Source organism: Denticeps clupeoides, chromosome 19 (assembly GCF_900700375.1).
Source record: "Denticeps clupeoides chromosome 19, fDenClu1.1, whole genome shotgun sequence".
NCBI lineage: Eukaryota > Metazoa > Chordata > Actinopteri > Clupeiformes > Denticipitidae > Denticeps > Denticeps clupeoides.
This window is the reverse complement of record NC_041725.1, coordinates 15,431,781-15,447,336: the sequence shown is the minus strand read 5'-3', so window position 1 is coordinate 15,447,336 and position 15,556 is coordinate 15,431,781. Positions and strand designations below refer to the sequence as shown.

At 45.7% G+C, this 15,556-nt stretch overlaps 2 protein-coding genes across 7 annotated transcripts; both read left to right on the top strand.

Moving 5' to 3' along the window:
- The first annotated feature begins 250 nt into the window (after positions 1 to 250).
- mcoln2 (mucolipin TRP cation channel 2) lies at positions 251 to 9,331 on the top strand. 4 transcript variants are annotated; one of them, XM_028961765.1, is made up of 14 exons: positions 251 to 355; positions 1,210 to 1,363; positions 1,652 to 1,825; positions 1,945 to 2,098; positions 2,501 to 2,579; positions 2,856 to 2,952; positions 3,045 to 3,144; positions 3,999 to 4,111; positions 4,184 to 4,333; positions 5,135 to 5,236; positions 5,316 to 5,438; positions 6,760 to 6,966; positions 7,501 to 7,631; positions 8,871 to 9,331. In XM_028961765.1, exons 2-14 carry the CDS (start codon positions 1,217 to 1,219, stop codon positions 8,905 to 8,907), a joined length of 1,614 nt encoding a protein of 537 aa, XP_028817598.1. In that variant the 5' UTR covers positions 251 to 355; positions 1,210 to 1,216; the 3' UTR covers positions 8,908 to 9,331. The 4 variants fall into 4 exon arrangements, with proteins under 4 accessions (XP_028817598.1, XP_028817595.1, XP_028817596.1 ...); XM_028961762.1 differs by lacking the exon at positions 251 to 355 and adding an exon at positions 359 to 486; XM_028961763.1 differs by lacking the exon at positions 251 to 355 and adding an exon at positions 359 to 486 and having other exon boundaries at positions 8,857 to 9,331.
- Positions 9,332 to 10,299: 968 nt separating this feature from the next.
- lpar3 (lysophosphatidic acid receptor 3) lies at positions 10,300 to 15,219 on the top strand. 3 transcript variants are annotated; one of them, XM_028963079.1, is made up of 4 exons: positions 10,300 to 10,387; positions 10,506 to 10,647; positions 11,024 to 11,811; positions 14,543 to 15,219. In XM_028963079.1, exons 3-4 carry the CDS (start codon positions 11,064 to 11,066, stop codon positions 14,866 to 14,868), a joined length of 1,074 nt encoding a protein of 357 aa, XP_028818912.1. In that variant the 5' UTR covers positions 10,300 to 10,387; positions 10,506 to 10,647; positions 11,024 to 11,063; the 3' UTR covers positions 14,869 to 15,219. The 3 variants fall into 3 exon arrangements, with proteins under 3 accessions (XP_028818912.1, XP_028818913.1, XP_028818911.1); XM_028963080.1 differs by lacking the exon at positions 10,300 to 10,387 and having other exon boundaries at positions 10,447 to 10,647; positions 11,027 to 11,811; XM_028963078.1 differs by lacking the exon at positions 10,300 to 10,387 and having other exon boundaries at positions 10,448 to 10,647.
- Positions 15,220 to 15,556: the final 337 nt, after the last annotated feature.

The window sequence follows — 15,556 nt, the reverse complement described above, 5'->3', positions numbered from 1 at the left end:
GATATACCTCTGGGAATTTTTGGTTATTGTTTGTGTATGTGAGAAATTGAATAAATAAACGATTACAGTTTGTTTGTTTTTTTTATGTGTGAGCGTAATTTTATAAATGATTACAAATTTTGGGTGAGTGTGAGTAAATTATTAAATAAAGGATTCTTTATGTTTGTGTGTAAAAAGCCGCGCCCACGTTACGTAACGCCGCTATTCAACCCGCGCGCCTCCGGCCGCGCTGCTCAGTGCGCGGCGTCGCGCGCCACGCTCAGGGTCGCGCGCTCTCCAGGCCACGCCCACTCCACGGCTCCTCGCCGCCTGATTGGCCCGCGTCGCCGCTCACATTATTGGCGCTTATTTGCTGGTAGGTACGGCGCGTATGAAAGGAATATGACATTTTTACTATTTCATATATTATTGTATGAGTGGCGTGTCAGTAAACGCGGGTGTAATGGAGTTGCTCACTAGATATGTTGAAGGCGGCGAGAATGAGCGGTAAGAATCTCAGGTTATATCTTTTATTCTTGCACTATGACGTTGTATATATTTTTTTTCGTTGCTGATGAAAGTACCGTTAAAAGCTAATAAGTTTTTAAAAATGTTCTTATACTTCTGCTTTGTCCATGCAATGATTTTTCCATGGCACGGGGTTAACCTTGGACTTTTCCCCCAGTGAAAGCTGAAAGTTTCCTATGCACAGTTTGTCTGTTACATATTAACAAAGCACAGCATCCAAAACAGAGGTTATTACTGGTTATCACTATTTATCATTTTAAAAGAGTCTCCAGTTTAAAACCTGAATATGAATTAATAAAAAAGAAAAAAACAATCATCCTGTGTGTATATGCGTTTTGTGTGTATGTGTGTGTGTGGACACCAGCTGTAACTAGTTCTGCTTAAGGCCTTTCAGTGTGTGGTATTTCTCAGAATGTTGCACTTCTTGTTTCTCTAGCACGGTTAGGGTTAGGGTTAGTGTGGGTTACTGTTGGACATCATTTCCACATTTTTATTTGGTTTCTGACAGGGTCCCTTTTCGGTTGGTCATTTAATAAAGGACTCAAATAAGAAATAACTCAAATACAAGATCCACTTCCTTATTTCAGCTTGTTGATCCAACCCACAGAGAGTAATGCTGAGGTGCACGTTCGCGCAGGTCAGGTCACGTCACAGGTCATGGTGGTTACTGAGAATTTCCCCTTCCTTTGTCGTCTCCTTCAGCACCATCATGACACGGGATCGGACAAACGAAGAGAGACTACGGGATGACCTGAAGTACTACTTCATGAGCCCCTGCGAGAAGTACAGGGCCCGTCGTCAAAAGCCGTGGAAACTGGGGGTCCAGATACTGAAGATAGTTATGATCACAGCGCAGGTAAAAACAACCAAAAAGAAAAAGTGATATTAATTTACAAACGGGGTCACCACAGGGTCGACTGTCATGTGAACGGCACCCACATTCACCCACAGGTCAGACTTGTGACGGTGACTTGACAATATTTGGTGTGTTACAGCATCTTATCCAGAGCAACTTCCATAAATGCTTTAAGATGTCTATTTATAAAATTTACATTAGATCAAGTACTTCCCGAAAAATGAAGGCTTTATACACACACACACACACACACACAAACATGTGTGTTTTCTATCCTATATTTTAAAGCTTGTGCTGTTCGGCCTGAGCAACCAGCTGGTGGTTTCGTATAAAGAGGAGAACTTGATTTCCTTCAAGAGCCTTTTCTTGAAGGGCTACACCGGCTCGGATGAGGACGACTACAGTCTGGCTGTCTACTCGCAGGAGGACGTCTACGACAGCCTGTTTTACGTCATGGACCAGGTGGAGGCTCATCCCTGCACTGTTCTTTTTTACTTTATCGTCATTACACATTGTCGAGTAGAATAGTCTCGACGGATTACTAGCTGTGAGTGTAAATGTGTGTCCCTTCCTGTCCCCAGTTTGCCCAGCTCAGCAAGCTGTCAGTGAGTCCCGTCACCTACGCGGATGTGGAGGGGAATCTGGTGCCGCTGGGTGTGTGTAAGGAACTCTACAGGAGGACCGACACACAGACCCCCAGAGAAGGGCTCCAAATCGATTCGCAGATGGAGAAAGGTCTGGACACATTATTTTACTCTAAAGAAAAAAAGAGTTTTGGTCTCTGAAGAAACCTAAATTATTATTTTGTTAACTTTATTTTCCTCAAAGACAAATGCCATTAGCACTTAAGGACAAGGGTGGCCATTATTTTACAAAGTGAAGTGATTGTTATCGTGGATCCGCCAACCTTCTGATTACGAGTCTGTTTCCTTAGAAGCTGTGCCACCTCTCCAATTGACAGATTCATTGATAGATGAATAAAATGATAATAAATGAAAAGACGAAGAGAAACTGTGATTTGGCTGCGTCCTATAATGATTCATTATTCAAAGATTCATGAGATTCATAAGATTAATAGTCTACTGATAGACTATTCTATCAATACCCCATCATACAGGGTCCTTATTTTTTCTGCAGAGTGTTTGTCTCTGGACCCTAAATCCATGGGCTCGTGGAGGAAAGACAATGCGTCCTTCTTCAGAATCGAGTTCTACAGGTGAAGACTTTAATATCTCATGTGAGATTTAGAATTATTGCATTTATCAGACACCCTTATCCAGAGCGACTTACAATCAGTAGTTACAGGGACAGTCCCCCCCGTGGAGCAACTTAGGGTAAGTGTCTTGCTCGGGGACACAATGGTAGTGAGTGGGGTTTGAACCTGCGACTTTGTGGTTGTCTGGTTCATAGGCAATTGTTGAACCCACTAGGCTACTACCACCCTGTGTAAAATGAGAGATTTCATTCATTATTCATCCATAATTCAACGCAGGCTTGTCAACATCGATGTGACCTTCCAGCTGAAAGCCATCAACCTTCAGACCATTCGCTCCAACAGCTTGCCTGACTGCTACACCTTCGCTGTCACCGTAAGCTGCACGTGCTTCTCGTTTGGAATCGACGTTTATAACTCGGTGATTGAGGAAGTTGGCCGCATTATGATGTGTCACGGTGCTTTCAGATCACATTTGACAACCAGTGTCACAGCGGAAAGGTGAAAATATATCTGGACATCAACACTCTTACCAGGGAATGCAGGAACTGGAAAATCACAGGAACTGGTATGGGTAGAGATTTTAATCAGTGTTGCAGCTTCAGTCCAGCACAACACAGGCTTCTTTCCATACACAAAAAGCTTTGTTCGAAATTAAACTTGATTACTTAAATATCGTGTTTCTAGTTGCTTGAAGTAAAAGCAACTCACTTTAAAAATGTTAATTTTAATGGCTATTTTGAGGTATGAAAACCATATGGGTACAAGTGACATTTTGGGCAAAATTGTGATCATAAACATATACTTAAACATAAATGAAAGCTCTCGTTCTGGACATTATGTTTTATGATTTTAAACAAAAACAAAATGATCTGACACTGAAGACACAAGCAATTGGTGACAAAATGTTTTTTTTTTTGGTTTTATCTTGCACATCCTCAAAAGCTCATAACCATATAATTTTTACTTCAAACATTCCCCACCAAAACTGATTGCACCCCCCCCAGCACATATACACTTTGGACAGAGATTTACATGAGAAAAAGTATTGTGTGCATAAGCATTTCATATGCAAGGAAAAGTGTGTAGGATTTTCTTGACAGATGTCATATGGACCACCTCCTATTTACTGTCATCTGTGTTTAAAGAAATGTGGTCATTTTGTTGTCCTTGCTCTCTTGGTAAAATTTCACCATTTTCCATATGGCAATAAATAATAAATGGTTCAGTGTTCAATTTAAATCTTACTACACCTTTAGGAATCCAGGGAATCTATATGAAGGAATCCTTTGTTTCCGACAGGCTTAGAGGATTGAAACTGTCTCTAGAGAATCATTATTTCTTCACACGTTGTGAACATCCCTGCCATCTTAGGTCAAAAGGTCACCTGCTGTTTGATGTTCTCCTTTCCGTTTGTTGCAGCTCATAAAAACACGCACTACCACCTCGCGTTCGATGCCTTTGTCATCGCAGTCTGCCTGACGTCTGCGGTGCTCTGCACCCGGTCCATCGTCCTGGCGCTGAGGTTACGTCAGGTGAGCGCCGCCGCGCGTCCTCGCGGTGGACGGCCCGGACAAAAGTAAATAACACCACCGGCCTTTGCTCAGAGATGTTCTAGATTCTTCCTTGAGGAATACGACCTGAGGATGTGTGACGAGGACAAGCAGGAGTTTTTAAACGGCTGGTACGTCCTGATCATCATCAGCGATGTCCTCACTCTGGTGGGATCGATACTGAAGATGGAAATACAGTCCAAGGTAAGTAGGGCTTGTCCGTCCGGCCTGTCATTAAAGTCACTAAATTACATGGTGATGGTGATTTAATGGTGAGTCTCGATTTTTCTGTTCCCTGTAGTCAGTATTATGGGAGTGAAACTGGAAAATTCCAAAGGTTCATGCCAAGTAACAATGGTGTTGAAAAGTTAGTACTCTACTTTTGGTAAGGGGATATAATTTATCTCCCTGTGTCCAACATTGTGAACGTCATTTATTGCCAGAAATATTGTGAAATGAAGGTAGCCACAATGGTCCTGGGTGTTACCGGGCGTAGCAATTTCCCGCTTCCCCTTTTTCTGGGTGAGCAGAAAATCGCTTTCCATTTTCAGTTGTGGCATTTGGCAAGTGCTCGATCCAAGAGAAATGTAATCTTCTACAGATCATTCCAGTGGGACGATAGGTCGAAGTGATGCAGCGGCATAAACATTTGGTGTTGATACGTAGACGTCTGTGCAGATCGGTTCACGCTTCAACTTTAAACAAAACCTTCCAAGTTACTGTGAACGGGTCACTAGTTCATCTCTTCAAAGCAACAATAACGCATTTACTGTATTAATCCAGTTCTCAGGAGGAACGCAGATCTTGCTCACGTTAAGCGGCCAGGAAGAGACCTTGAAAATAGTTTAGACTTTGCTCTGTAACGGCGACCAGGACGTGACTGGGAGGTTTATTGAACTGCTGCTCTGCTTATATTAACCCTGAATTATGTAAACCTTTGTATGCCGAACCTGTACCTATTCCAGTAAGAAAATTCTGATCCGCTCCCCTCTCCGTCCTCCACAGAGTCTCACCAGCTACGACGTGTGCAGCATCTTTCTGGGAACGTCTACGCTGATGGTGTGGGTGGGCGTCATCAGATATTTAGGATACTTTGAGAAATACAACGTAAGCACTGGCCTCATGCCGGGTTTTTAGCTCGACCTCGGCCCCCGCGGAGTACCCAACATGCATTTACACGTTCCAGGTGCTGGTCCTCACCATGAAGGCAGCCTTTCCGAAAGTGCTGCGCTTCTGTTGCTGTGCCGGCATGATCTACCTGGGCTACACCTTCTGTGGCTGGATCGTTCTCGGGCCTTATCACGACAAGGTACGGAACCGGCGAAGGTTTTTAAAAAATTCTAGTCATTGTAGCTTATTAGCGAGGAGGAAGGTGTTGGAAGCAGCTGCTGAACTGGTAGAAATTCAGGAAGGGCCCTAATAAGGAATCAGGTTTGTTCCAAAGACATGAAACAAAACATTCCCACTATCAAACAATAAATAAGACATTGAAATGCAAAATAAGGTTAGGATTTTTCACAATTTAGATTTTTTTGGTGTTACTGCGGGCTCGTTCCACGCCACAACATAGAAGGGATACGAATACAAAAGTATGAGGCAAATAATACTTTATTGAAAACTTCAAAACAAGGAAACTCAAAGTCTAAGGAAAGATAAATAATGAATAATTATAATAGGGGTACAGGGATCCACACAGACGACCAGACAAATGAAAAGACTAGGGGCAGCGGTGGCCTAGCGGTTAAGGAAGCGGCCCCGTAATCAGGAGGTTGCCGGTTCGAATCCCAGTCGGTCCAAGGTGCCACTTAGGTGCCACTGAGCAAAGCGCCGTCCCCACACACTGCTCCCCGGGCGCCTGTCATGGCTGCCCCCTGCTCACCAAGGGTGATGGTTAAAAGCAGAGGACACATTTCGTTTTGTCACTGTGTGCTGTGCTGCAGTGTTTCAAATTTGCTTCTAGTTTTTCATTTTCGCTGCTGGCTTTGGAGTCACGCCGCACCCTTTTACGATTACGCTGCCTGGGGATTTGGTTGAAGTTCTAGCACAGGTCTCTCATGTGGGTGGGGCTTCATTGGCCAACAGTTATTTGAGTGAAAACTCAGTTCCCTGGAACTATATCACTGTGAGATGTGCTGCCATCATGAAGATCCCATATTGATCACAGCATAATCAACATATTTGATCAATACTGCAGTTGATCATGTGCTCATTCCATATGTGATCACTAATGGCTGTTGCTACTGTGTGACTTCTTGAAGACCATGCAATTTCAATGTCTTATTTTTGTTTGATATTAGTTCAAATTGTAGGCACAAATCTGATTCCATACCGCTGTGTAAGTATTCATGTTGGCCACTAGGAGGAGGCAGAGATCTGGTCAAACGCTCCAAACCGCGCATGTGTGCGCAGTAGAAATAGAATTTAGTATTTCTGAACCAAAACTATATTTAGACTACTTAACAGAAAGATAAATTACAGGCAGCGCAGCATCGTTAGATTCTGATTTTGTTTGTCACATGCACATTAAATATGTTTTATATTTCATGTGCCAACATTAAATGCTCATCATGAAATGTATCTATTAGTGAAATGATAACAATTTCTCATCCTTCTGGTCTTGGGTGGCTCAGTTTGAGGACCTTGGCCGGGTGGCGGAGTGCCTCTTCTCTCTGGTGAACGGCGACGACATGTTCGCCACCTTCGCCGAGCTCCAGGGCAGAAACATGCTGGTGTGGGTGTTCAGCAGGGTCTACCTCTACTCTTTCATCTCGCTGTTCATCTACATGGTGCTGAGCCTCTTCATCGCAATCATCACCGACTCCTACGAGACCATCAAGGTACGGAGGCCGCGTCATGCAATGAGGTGTGAGGAAGGCCGAAAGTACAGCGATACAGTAGAAATTGTTATAGTGAGAACCTAAACCAGCACAGCAGGGTTCTGATTCTGAATGGCTGGACCTCGTCCATGCCAGTACGCTAAGAGAAAATATATAGGCCTTAATTGTAAAGTTTTGGACCTCTTATCGGTTTCTCCCCTGATAACGGAACCTGTGGGAGGCTGAAATGTTTTCATGTGTCGTTGCTGAGGAATCTCAAGTTCAGCACTTTAAGGACGGTAGCGGGGAAAAGGGAGTGAGGAGCTCCACAAGGTCACTCTCTATCAAAGCTCATTTCTGGGTGTTTTCTGAGGGTGGGGTGCAGTCATGGGTGTAGTGGTTGACCAAGGCCACTGCTGAAAGGTTGAGGCTTTCCTTTGGTGATATTTTTATGCTGATACAACAAATAGGGGCAGATTACAGCATGAGGTACAGAACATTAGAGCGCCTAACTTTAAGCTTCAATTGCATTTTTTCATATTTCATATTTGACAGAACTGTCAGAGGAATGGCTTTCCAATGACAGACCTCCAGCACTTCCTGAAGGAACGCAAGGACTCCCCTTTTCCTGAGCCAAGGGCGGAGGACCACGGCCTGAGCTGCCCGGCCCTGTGCTGCTGCAGAAGGTACCCTGCGTCCAATCTCTGTCATCAGGATCCGGAGGAGCGTTTCCTCCTCGTTGAGGTTGGCCCGCTTGTGGCCTGCGAAATAAAATTAGCGGTGCAGAGAAATGCGGACACACCCTGCAGCGTGCTGATTACAGAGGGATGCTGGGAAAAGCCCTTCATTTTCGTCTGGAACGGGTTTGGAGATAAACAGACGAACGCCGAGGACTGCCGCGCCGTTTCTTTCAGCAGGGACTCGATTCAGACAAACACTCTCAGGCCGAGGGTGCGCTGGAAAATGGTCGCTCTTTTCTCCTCCCTTCATATCTGTACCCTCGCTGTTGCTCAGGCGGGAGATTCGGACGTAAGAAGATGCCGGCGGTAATCGAATTCTCACTCCTAGAACTCCCTTGAAAGCCTTTCCATTCGTGCAATTGCGACCCGAGTCTGAAACAATCCGGGGCGATTAGCAAGCCCCGTTATGCCTTTACATTTACAGCATTTATCAGACGCCCTTATCCAGAGCGACTTACAATCAGTAGTTACAGGGACAGTCCCCCTGGAGCAACTTAGGGTTCAGTGTCTTGCTCAGGGACACAATGGTAGTAAATGGGATTTGAACCTGGGTCTTCTGGTTCATAGGCGAGTGCTTTACCCGCTAGACCCTGTCAGTGTTCCATCAATGCAGAGAACACTCTTATTTCCAGGTCTTCACCTTGCCTGATGCCGTCTGGCTTCCAAATTATGAGTATCTTTCATCTAGGCCACTTCCTGATTTTTTTTTTTCTTTTTCTGACATCCTCCCAAAGTCCCCTGTGGTTTCGCGAAGCTACACTGAAATGTGTTCTGGTGTGCACCAGCCATCTGAAAAATGTACGTTATGGCTAAGAAGAACCTATAGATCATAATGTAACATTAATAATTTGGCACCAATGCATTTTCCTCTCAGAGGGGTCAATACATTTGGGTTCTGTTATGCTGCTATGAACCCTAAAATGTGAGGTGTTGCAGCACAAGACAACTTTCTCTGATTTGAGGAAATGCTCCTCATAACAAGGAGGTCTGAGTTCTACATCCTCTTAGCTCCATCAAATGTTTTTCTGTAGCACTTCCCGTATTCCCAGCCATCATCTTGGCTGTGGGGATTTTCAGATCTAAAGTGTGCGTAATTAAGTAATTAAGCCGTAAAAAGGAATGATTTTAAAAGGCGAGGAGAACGGTCAGTTCTACTTAATCATGAGATAAGGTTCTTTGTTTCAGGACTTCAAGCGACGACACTCTGATGCTCATCAGGTGACAGAAGCCTCGCTCAGCGGTGGGAGGAGGAGATTCTCTCTAATGCCCACTAATGCATCCACTTCAGCGGCTGGACCAGAGGCAGTGGGTGGACACTGTGGACAGAGAAGACATCGGGCGTTTAGGAAAAAACTGCACCGCGCTGCATTTCCCAGGAAGTTGGGCTCCTTTATGTGGTATAGAATGGCCATATTAGCGCAGAGGTTAATGGCATCCATTTGTAGAATGGGCCTAACTGATGGCCATGCGCTTCAGCTGTTACAGGAATGGACAGTATTAGCACTAATGTATGTTAAGTGGAAAGCTTAGCACGCATGATGCTGTAATTTTGTGCATTTTGTTTGTGGAAGGATGCATATGATATTTCATGTTTGTTTAATTCATTTGTGTCATGTTTATCTGGAAATAAAGTATATTAAAAAATTCATGTGCTTTTTTTTTTAATTAACCTGCATGTAGAAGGAGAAGCACCACATGTGGCTGCTTGTTCGGGACATGCAGACCTACTTGTTTGTCTTGGCCTTTCAAATCATATATTTATCTATCTAATCCAAGGGATTTATTTGATATTGAACGGTGACATGATGAAAAATCTGTTCATCCCCGAGTTCCCCTAATCGTTCACGCCTATTGTCCTCACGTGTCCACAACTGGGAAGTTGAGACAAGCCGAGTCTTGTCCCACGTCTGCTGCAGGTAGCAGGTAACACCGCTATTGCGCCACTATCAGTCGCATTGTTCACACTGGATCGCCTCGCCTTAAAACCCCTCTTGCCATGCCACACTGATGAGAGGGGAAAGGAATTTAAAATGATCCAGCACGTCACAATGAGGTCGAATGAGTCAAACTTTTAAGCGTCTAGGTCTGCTTATTTTGCTGTAATTACCTTGCTTTAAAGGCACACTTAAATATTTTTTTAATGTATTTTTAAACCAAAAAGAAAAAGAACACACAAATATTTGCTGAGTACATGATCTGTATTGAAACAAAGGCATCATTTAGTGAAAAGTCCAAGTGGTGAGGAAGGTTTAGTGATATCCTGTCCACATCACCTTTTTCTAACTACAAAGGAGACATTCTCTGTATTTAACACATATACATTTGGTGATGAGTCTATAAGAAATGGTTTATATTAATCACAAAAAATATAACACGCTTTTCACTGTTCTCTGTAGTTTATACTTGAGTTTTTTCAATTGACATTTCATGGAAAAGAATAATGCTCTTTTCATCAATAGTTTGAATTCAATTTAATTCGTATAATCAGATTCAGATTATTTGTGAGTGTACATTTCATTCACTCCGTTCGGGATCCGAGTAAAGTGAGCCGAGTCGAATCGCGAGGATCCGAATCGCTGAAAAGCTTCTTAAAGAACGAATCCTGATGCGCTCAGGAAAGTTCTCAGCTCTCCTTCCTCGAACCCCCGTTTCCTTCACCTGCCCCGAGCGACCTCAGGTCGAACAAGTGTCTTCCCAAACAGGTGAGGACACATCCGGCGCTCTGGGCGCCTAAATCCACGGGCCGGTTCTATACACTCTTCTTTCTTTCTTTTTTTTTTGCTCGTCTTTGTTTGTCACTCGCCACACCCGCTGCGCAAGAGAGGTCTTCTCCTCCTCTTCCTCCTCCTCCTCGTCCTCGTCCCGCCTGCCTGTCTGCGCCCAGGTGTCCGGCCAGCCTGCAGACCAGCGGAGCTTCTCCAGAAGATGGGACGGACGTGCTGGAGGTCGCTCAGACCCCTTCGTAAGTTTCTTCTTCTTCTTCGTCTTCTTCTTCTTCTTCCTCCTCTCTTTTTTTTCTGCTTGATGAAACACGGGGGGAAAAAGTCCCAGTGTGGAGCAGAAGAACTTCGACCGAAACCGCGTTCGAGAACATCTCGGTCTACTGTCACGTTGCTTGCGTTTTTTGATGTGCTGTTTTCTCCGATTTCTGTAATTAAATATTAAAGTTCTCAGTAGCACAGTACAGAATTGCGCATATTTCTGCCTTATTACATTTCTCACCGTGTCTTATTTGTCCCTTTTTTCCTAAATGCTGGATAATCCCAGAGATAAGAATGAGTTGGAGATGTGGGAGATTCTGTGTGATGTGACCTTTTTTATTTTTTTGGTCCTGTTAGCAGTTAAGATTTGAGATTTGGACACCCCCGCTGGACCAGGATGGCCAGGAAGAACCAGTGCCACTTTGACGAGCTCATGGGATTTTTTTACAACAACAGCAACACCAGCAGCAGCGAGGACAACTGGGACACCACGCAGCTGATCGCAGTGCAATGCTTCGGCTCCATCTTTTGCTTCTTCATCCTGATGTCCAACGCGCTGGTCATCACCGCGGTCATCACCAACCGGCGCTTCCACTATCCCTTCTACTATCTCCTGGCCAACCTGGCCGCCTCGGACTTTCTCGCCGGCATCGCGTACGTTTACCTCATGTTTAACACGGGCGGGATCTCCAAGAAGTTAACCCTGAAGCATTACTTCATACGCCAGGGGCTGCTGGACACCAGCCTCTCCGCGTCGCTGGCCAACCTGCTAGTGATCGCCCTGGAGCGCTACATCTCTGTGATGAACTGGAAGGTCCACAGCAACCTCACTAAGCGCAGGGTGACCCTCCTGATAGTGCTGGTGTGGGCCATCTCCATCACCATGGGGGCCGTTCCTAGCCTGGGCTGGAACTGCATTTGCAGCCTGGAGGACTGTTCCACGCTGGCGCCCATCTTCAGCAGGAGCTACCTGATCTTCTGGTCGGGCTCCAACCTGGTGCTGTTCCTGATCATGGTGTTGATATACATGAGAATATACATCTACGTCAGGAAAAAGACGTCCGTCCTGAGCCCCCACACCAGCGGATCTATAAATCGCAAGAGGACGCCCATGAAGCTCGTCAAAACTGTGATGGTTGTGCTGGGTAAGTGGCAGAAGGTCCCACCCTGCACCACACCGAAGTTCCCCGTCCTCTAGGTGTTTTTTTAAAAGGGGGGAAATTCAGTCTCATGGAGAATATCGAAGGTTTCACATCCTTCACATTAAAGGAGAAGCGGCATAAGGAGAGATTCCACGCGCATGAACGTACCTCGACTGGCTTGGCATTATTCACAGTCAAAACGGAGCGAAAGCCAGATATAATCAAACCCCAGCGAGATGCGGACGTCATCTCCCTTACCGTCATGTGCAACATAACATACATCATCACAACACACAGATCGTAATGGTGCAGGGTAATCATTTACACCAATGTATATATATAGAGCATGAAAATACTTACGGTATAAAGATACGGTATAAGATATAAAGAAAAATCAAGGACACAACAATACATAATTAAGGACTAAATATCTAAAGTCCATTAATAACATATTATCACATTGTGATAAACGGCATTAACAGTGACGTTGTCTCCTGGGAAGAGGCGTAACTGTGTGTGGGTCTGTTTGGAACAGGTTGCGTGGCGCCCGTGTCGTACAGGCTGAACCTGTAAGGCCGACAACATCAGCCTCAGGGTTGAGACGTGTCTTCCTTCGCCGCAGCACGTGGAACCGTAAAACCGTTTCCTTCGGTCCTTTTTCCTCGTACTGTTTTTGGACGTATGTAGCCGTCTGTGGTTTGGACTGTTGACATGTCCTTCCACACCCCGGTAGGTTGGTAGTAGCCTAGTGGGTAACACACTCGCCTGTGAACCAGAAGACCCCACTTACTACCATTGTGTCCCTGAGCAAGACACTTAACCCTGAGTGTCTCCAGGGGGGACTGTCCCTGTAACTACTGATTGTAAGTCGCTCTGGATAAGGGTGTCTGGTAAATGCGGTAAATGTAAATGTTACCCCGGATCTTTTCCGACTTTAACTTCTACTGAGCAGCATGGAATAGACTCATGTAAATTTAGGCAAAAATCACAGTTGATGGACTGTATTACAATGATAATTACATCATGGCCACGTTTGGAATCATGGTTCATAGCTCCCGTCTCTGACCTTCGGGCGCCCTGGAGCAAGTCAGGGTTAAGTCATGGGGGTCAGGTCGGACCCCAGATTTGCTCTATTTCCCGCTCAGCGGTCTCTTCGAGGTGCCGCTATGAAAACTGATTTTGTAAAAATTCGAATCCACCAGTCTGCGGTATAACTTTCACCAAGGCGCATATCTCCACCTGAACATGCCTGGCACATTGACCCGATGAAAGCAGAGCCGTTGGATGGTCTGGTACAGATGTGGTCAGATGCTGTGCTCATGGCACTGAGGGGACCTGTTGGAGGAGTTCTATAAAAACAGCTCACGATGGGGCATTACTGAAGCTGGTGAAACATTTGTGTTAATATAGAATTTGTTATATGACTATATGACAGGCAGGGTTGGTGCGTAGGCTTTAAGTCAACAGGGATGTTGGCTGAATAAACGTCTGTCTGTTGTGAAACCTGACGAATACCGCCTGCACCGGAACTCATCCGAACCCCCGCCTGGGGATCCCGGAGGCGGTCCACAATGACTGACGGCGCGTCAAATCAGGAAACGTATTATAATATCGTTTGTTCACCATGGCTGGACGCTGATGCTTGTCATCGTCCAAAAGTAAGCCAAGTAAAGTAAAGCCGAGTCTGAACGGAGGCTCTGAGTGTGAGGAGACGTCGTGACGCAGGTCAGGTCAGGCTGAAAAGCTACGAGAAACCAAGGTGCAAAGGTGTGTGGAAGAATTTCATTTTTATTGCGCCTTCTTCCAAGACACTGAAGTTCTCTTGCAGTGTCTTGCTCAGGGACACAATGGTAGTAAGTGGGATTTGAACCTGGGTCTTCTGGTTCAAATGCGAGTGTGTTACCCACTAGGCTACCGCCACCCTGTAGTGTAGTGTCATTATTTAATTGTGTCCACGCTGTAATAAAAGATGCTGGATATGGAGATTTTCTGCGGGTGAGGATCATGTCAGCTGACCTCTGGGCAGCAACATCGGTTTCCGTCAGCCGCGTTTCTGACGGGCTGATGTCTCGCCCCGCGTGAGACGTGATTGGCTCAACCACCGCTGGTCTGCGCCCATTCCGGAAATGATTCCGGAACCCGGTTCTCCTGCGGTATATTCATAGCTCAGAGGAGCAAAAAGTTGCCAGGTGTTGCATTACATGTCTGCCGGGTTTACCGCACTCGGATGTTTCTATCAGAAAACAAGCTCAGGACCTGCAACGTGGGCTACAAGTCTGCCCAGATGTTTTTCTCTTTTTATGAGACGAGAAGGCCTGAAAGGACATTTATACATTTTAAAGAAAACCTCACTGACTTGTAATTTTAAGGCAGAAAATGGCGAAGTCAGCAAATGCCACGATTCCGGCGGCCATGAGACCGAGGATCTGTCTGTTTTTCCTCTCCTTCCCGAGATGGGCGCGTCGATAAAACAAAGTGTTGCCTTTGTTCTGCTATTGGAAGCCTCGCGAAGCGGGCGTGCCGGGACACGCTCGGCCTGTAGGGTGGCCGCGAGCTCTCTGAGCAAGTCCTGTTCCGTCCTCGTACGCCATTAGCCACTGAGCGAGAGACGCCGGTCCTGTTCTGTCATGCAGACCTTCACATTCCTCCATTAGCGTCGACCTAAACGCCCCAGTTGGCCCACTACAGTGGAAGTGGCGGGGGAAATGACGCGGGCTTTTTTTTTTGTCCGCAGGGGCGTTCGTGATCTGCTGGACGCCGGGTCTAATCGTGCTGCTGATGGACGGGCTGAACTGCAAGGCCTGCAACGTGCTGAAGTTCAAGCGCCTGCTGCTGCTCCTGGCCGTGGTCAACTCGGTCATGAACCCCATCATCTACTCCTACAAGGACCAGGAGATGTGGGCGACCTTAAAGAACCTGCTGCGCTGCGTGTGCAACGGCACGCGGCGCCAGCGCTCGTCCAAGGCCAACGCGCGGCCCAGCCAGGAGTCGGCCAACAGCTTGCGGCTCTCCGACGACACCAAGAACTCGGGGGACGCGGCCCAGGAGATACTTAAGTAGGCCTGGTCCACCAATGACATTAGGGCTGAGGCCCAGACACTGAGAAAAGACTTGAAGCCCCAACCCAGAAGATGACGGAGAATGAGACTCGCTGACTGAAAAGTGACTATGAAGTACATTTCTGTATGATATTTACGCAAAAATGGTACACCCGTGTTATATATTATCCCGTGACTCTATTTATGTAGCATAATAAGGTTTGCAGCAAGAATTGTCCGGCATATTACTGAGGGCTCATATAAGGCTTGTATAACGGTACGGAAGACATGTTGGCATTAATGTATTTCTTTCCCTCTGTGTACACTGGTAAACGTACTATGAGCTACATAAAGCTTAGAGTTGTGTAAATATGCACGCACTATTGCTTTTTCATTTGCGAGGGCATCTTTTTGAAATATGTGTCATATTCTGAATGTGCGTTGGAATCCTGACTCGGACCTTGTTCGCATGCTCTCCCCGTGCAAGTTTCCTCCGGGTCCTCCGGTTTAAATTGTCTGTAGGTGTGAGTGTGTGAGTAAATAGTGTGTGTGTGTGCTGTGACCGGGGTGTGGTGTAACAGGAATAAGCAGTTAACAATAGTGAGAGAGTGAATTTTTATATCCGCTGGAAATCATTATTATTTAGGATGGTTACTTACATATATGTTTGGCCTAAACAATACCTTTCTTCTATTTGCCCAAACAAAGGA

Bases quoted from the DNA above. Each gene is read 5' to 3' on its own strand.
- mcoln2 (XM_028961762.1), top strand. From the start codon at position 413: ATGAGTGGCGTGTCAGTAAACGCGGGTGTAATGGAGTTGCTCACTAGA. The intron at 487-1,209 runs GTAAGAATCTCA...CGTCTCCTTCAG, and splicing joins GAAGGCGGCGAGAATGAGCG to CACCATCATGACACGGGATC. The intron at 3,145-3,998 runs GTATGGGTAGAG...CGTTTGTTGCAG, and splicing joins CTGGAAAATCACAGGAACTG to CTCATAAAAACACGCACTAC.
- lpar3 (XM_028963079.1), top strand. From the start codon at position 11,064: ATGGCCAGGAAGAACCAGTGCCACTTTGACGAGCTCATGGGATTTTTT. The intron at 11,812-14,542 runs GTAAGTGGCAGA...TTTTGTCCGCAG, and splicing joins AACTGTGATGGTTGTGCTGG to GGGCGTTCGTGATCTGCTGG.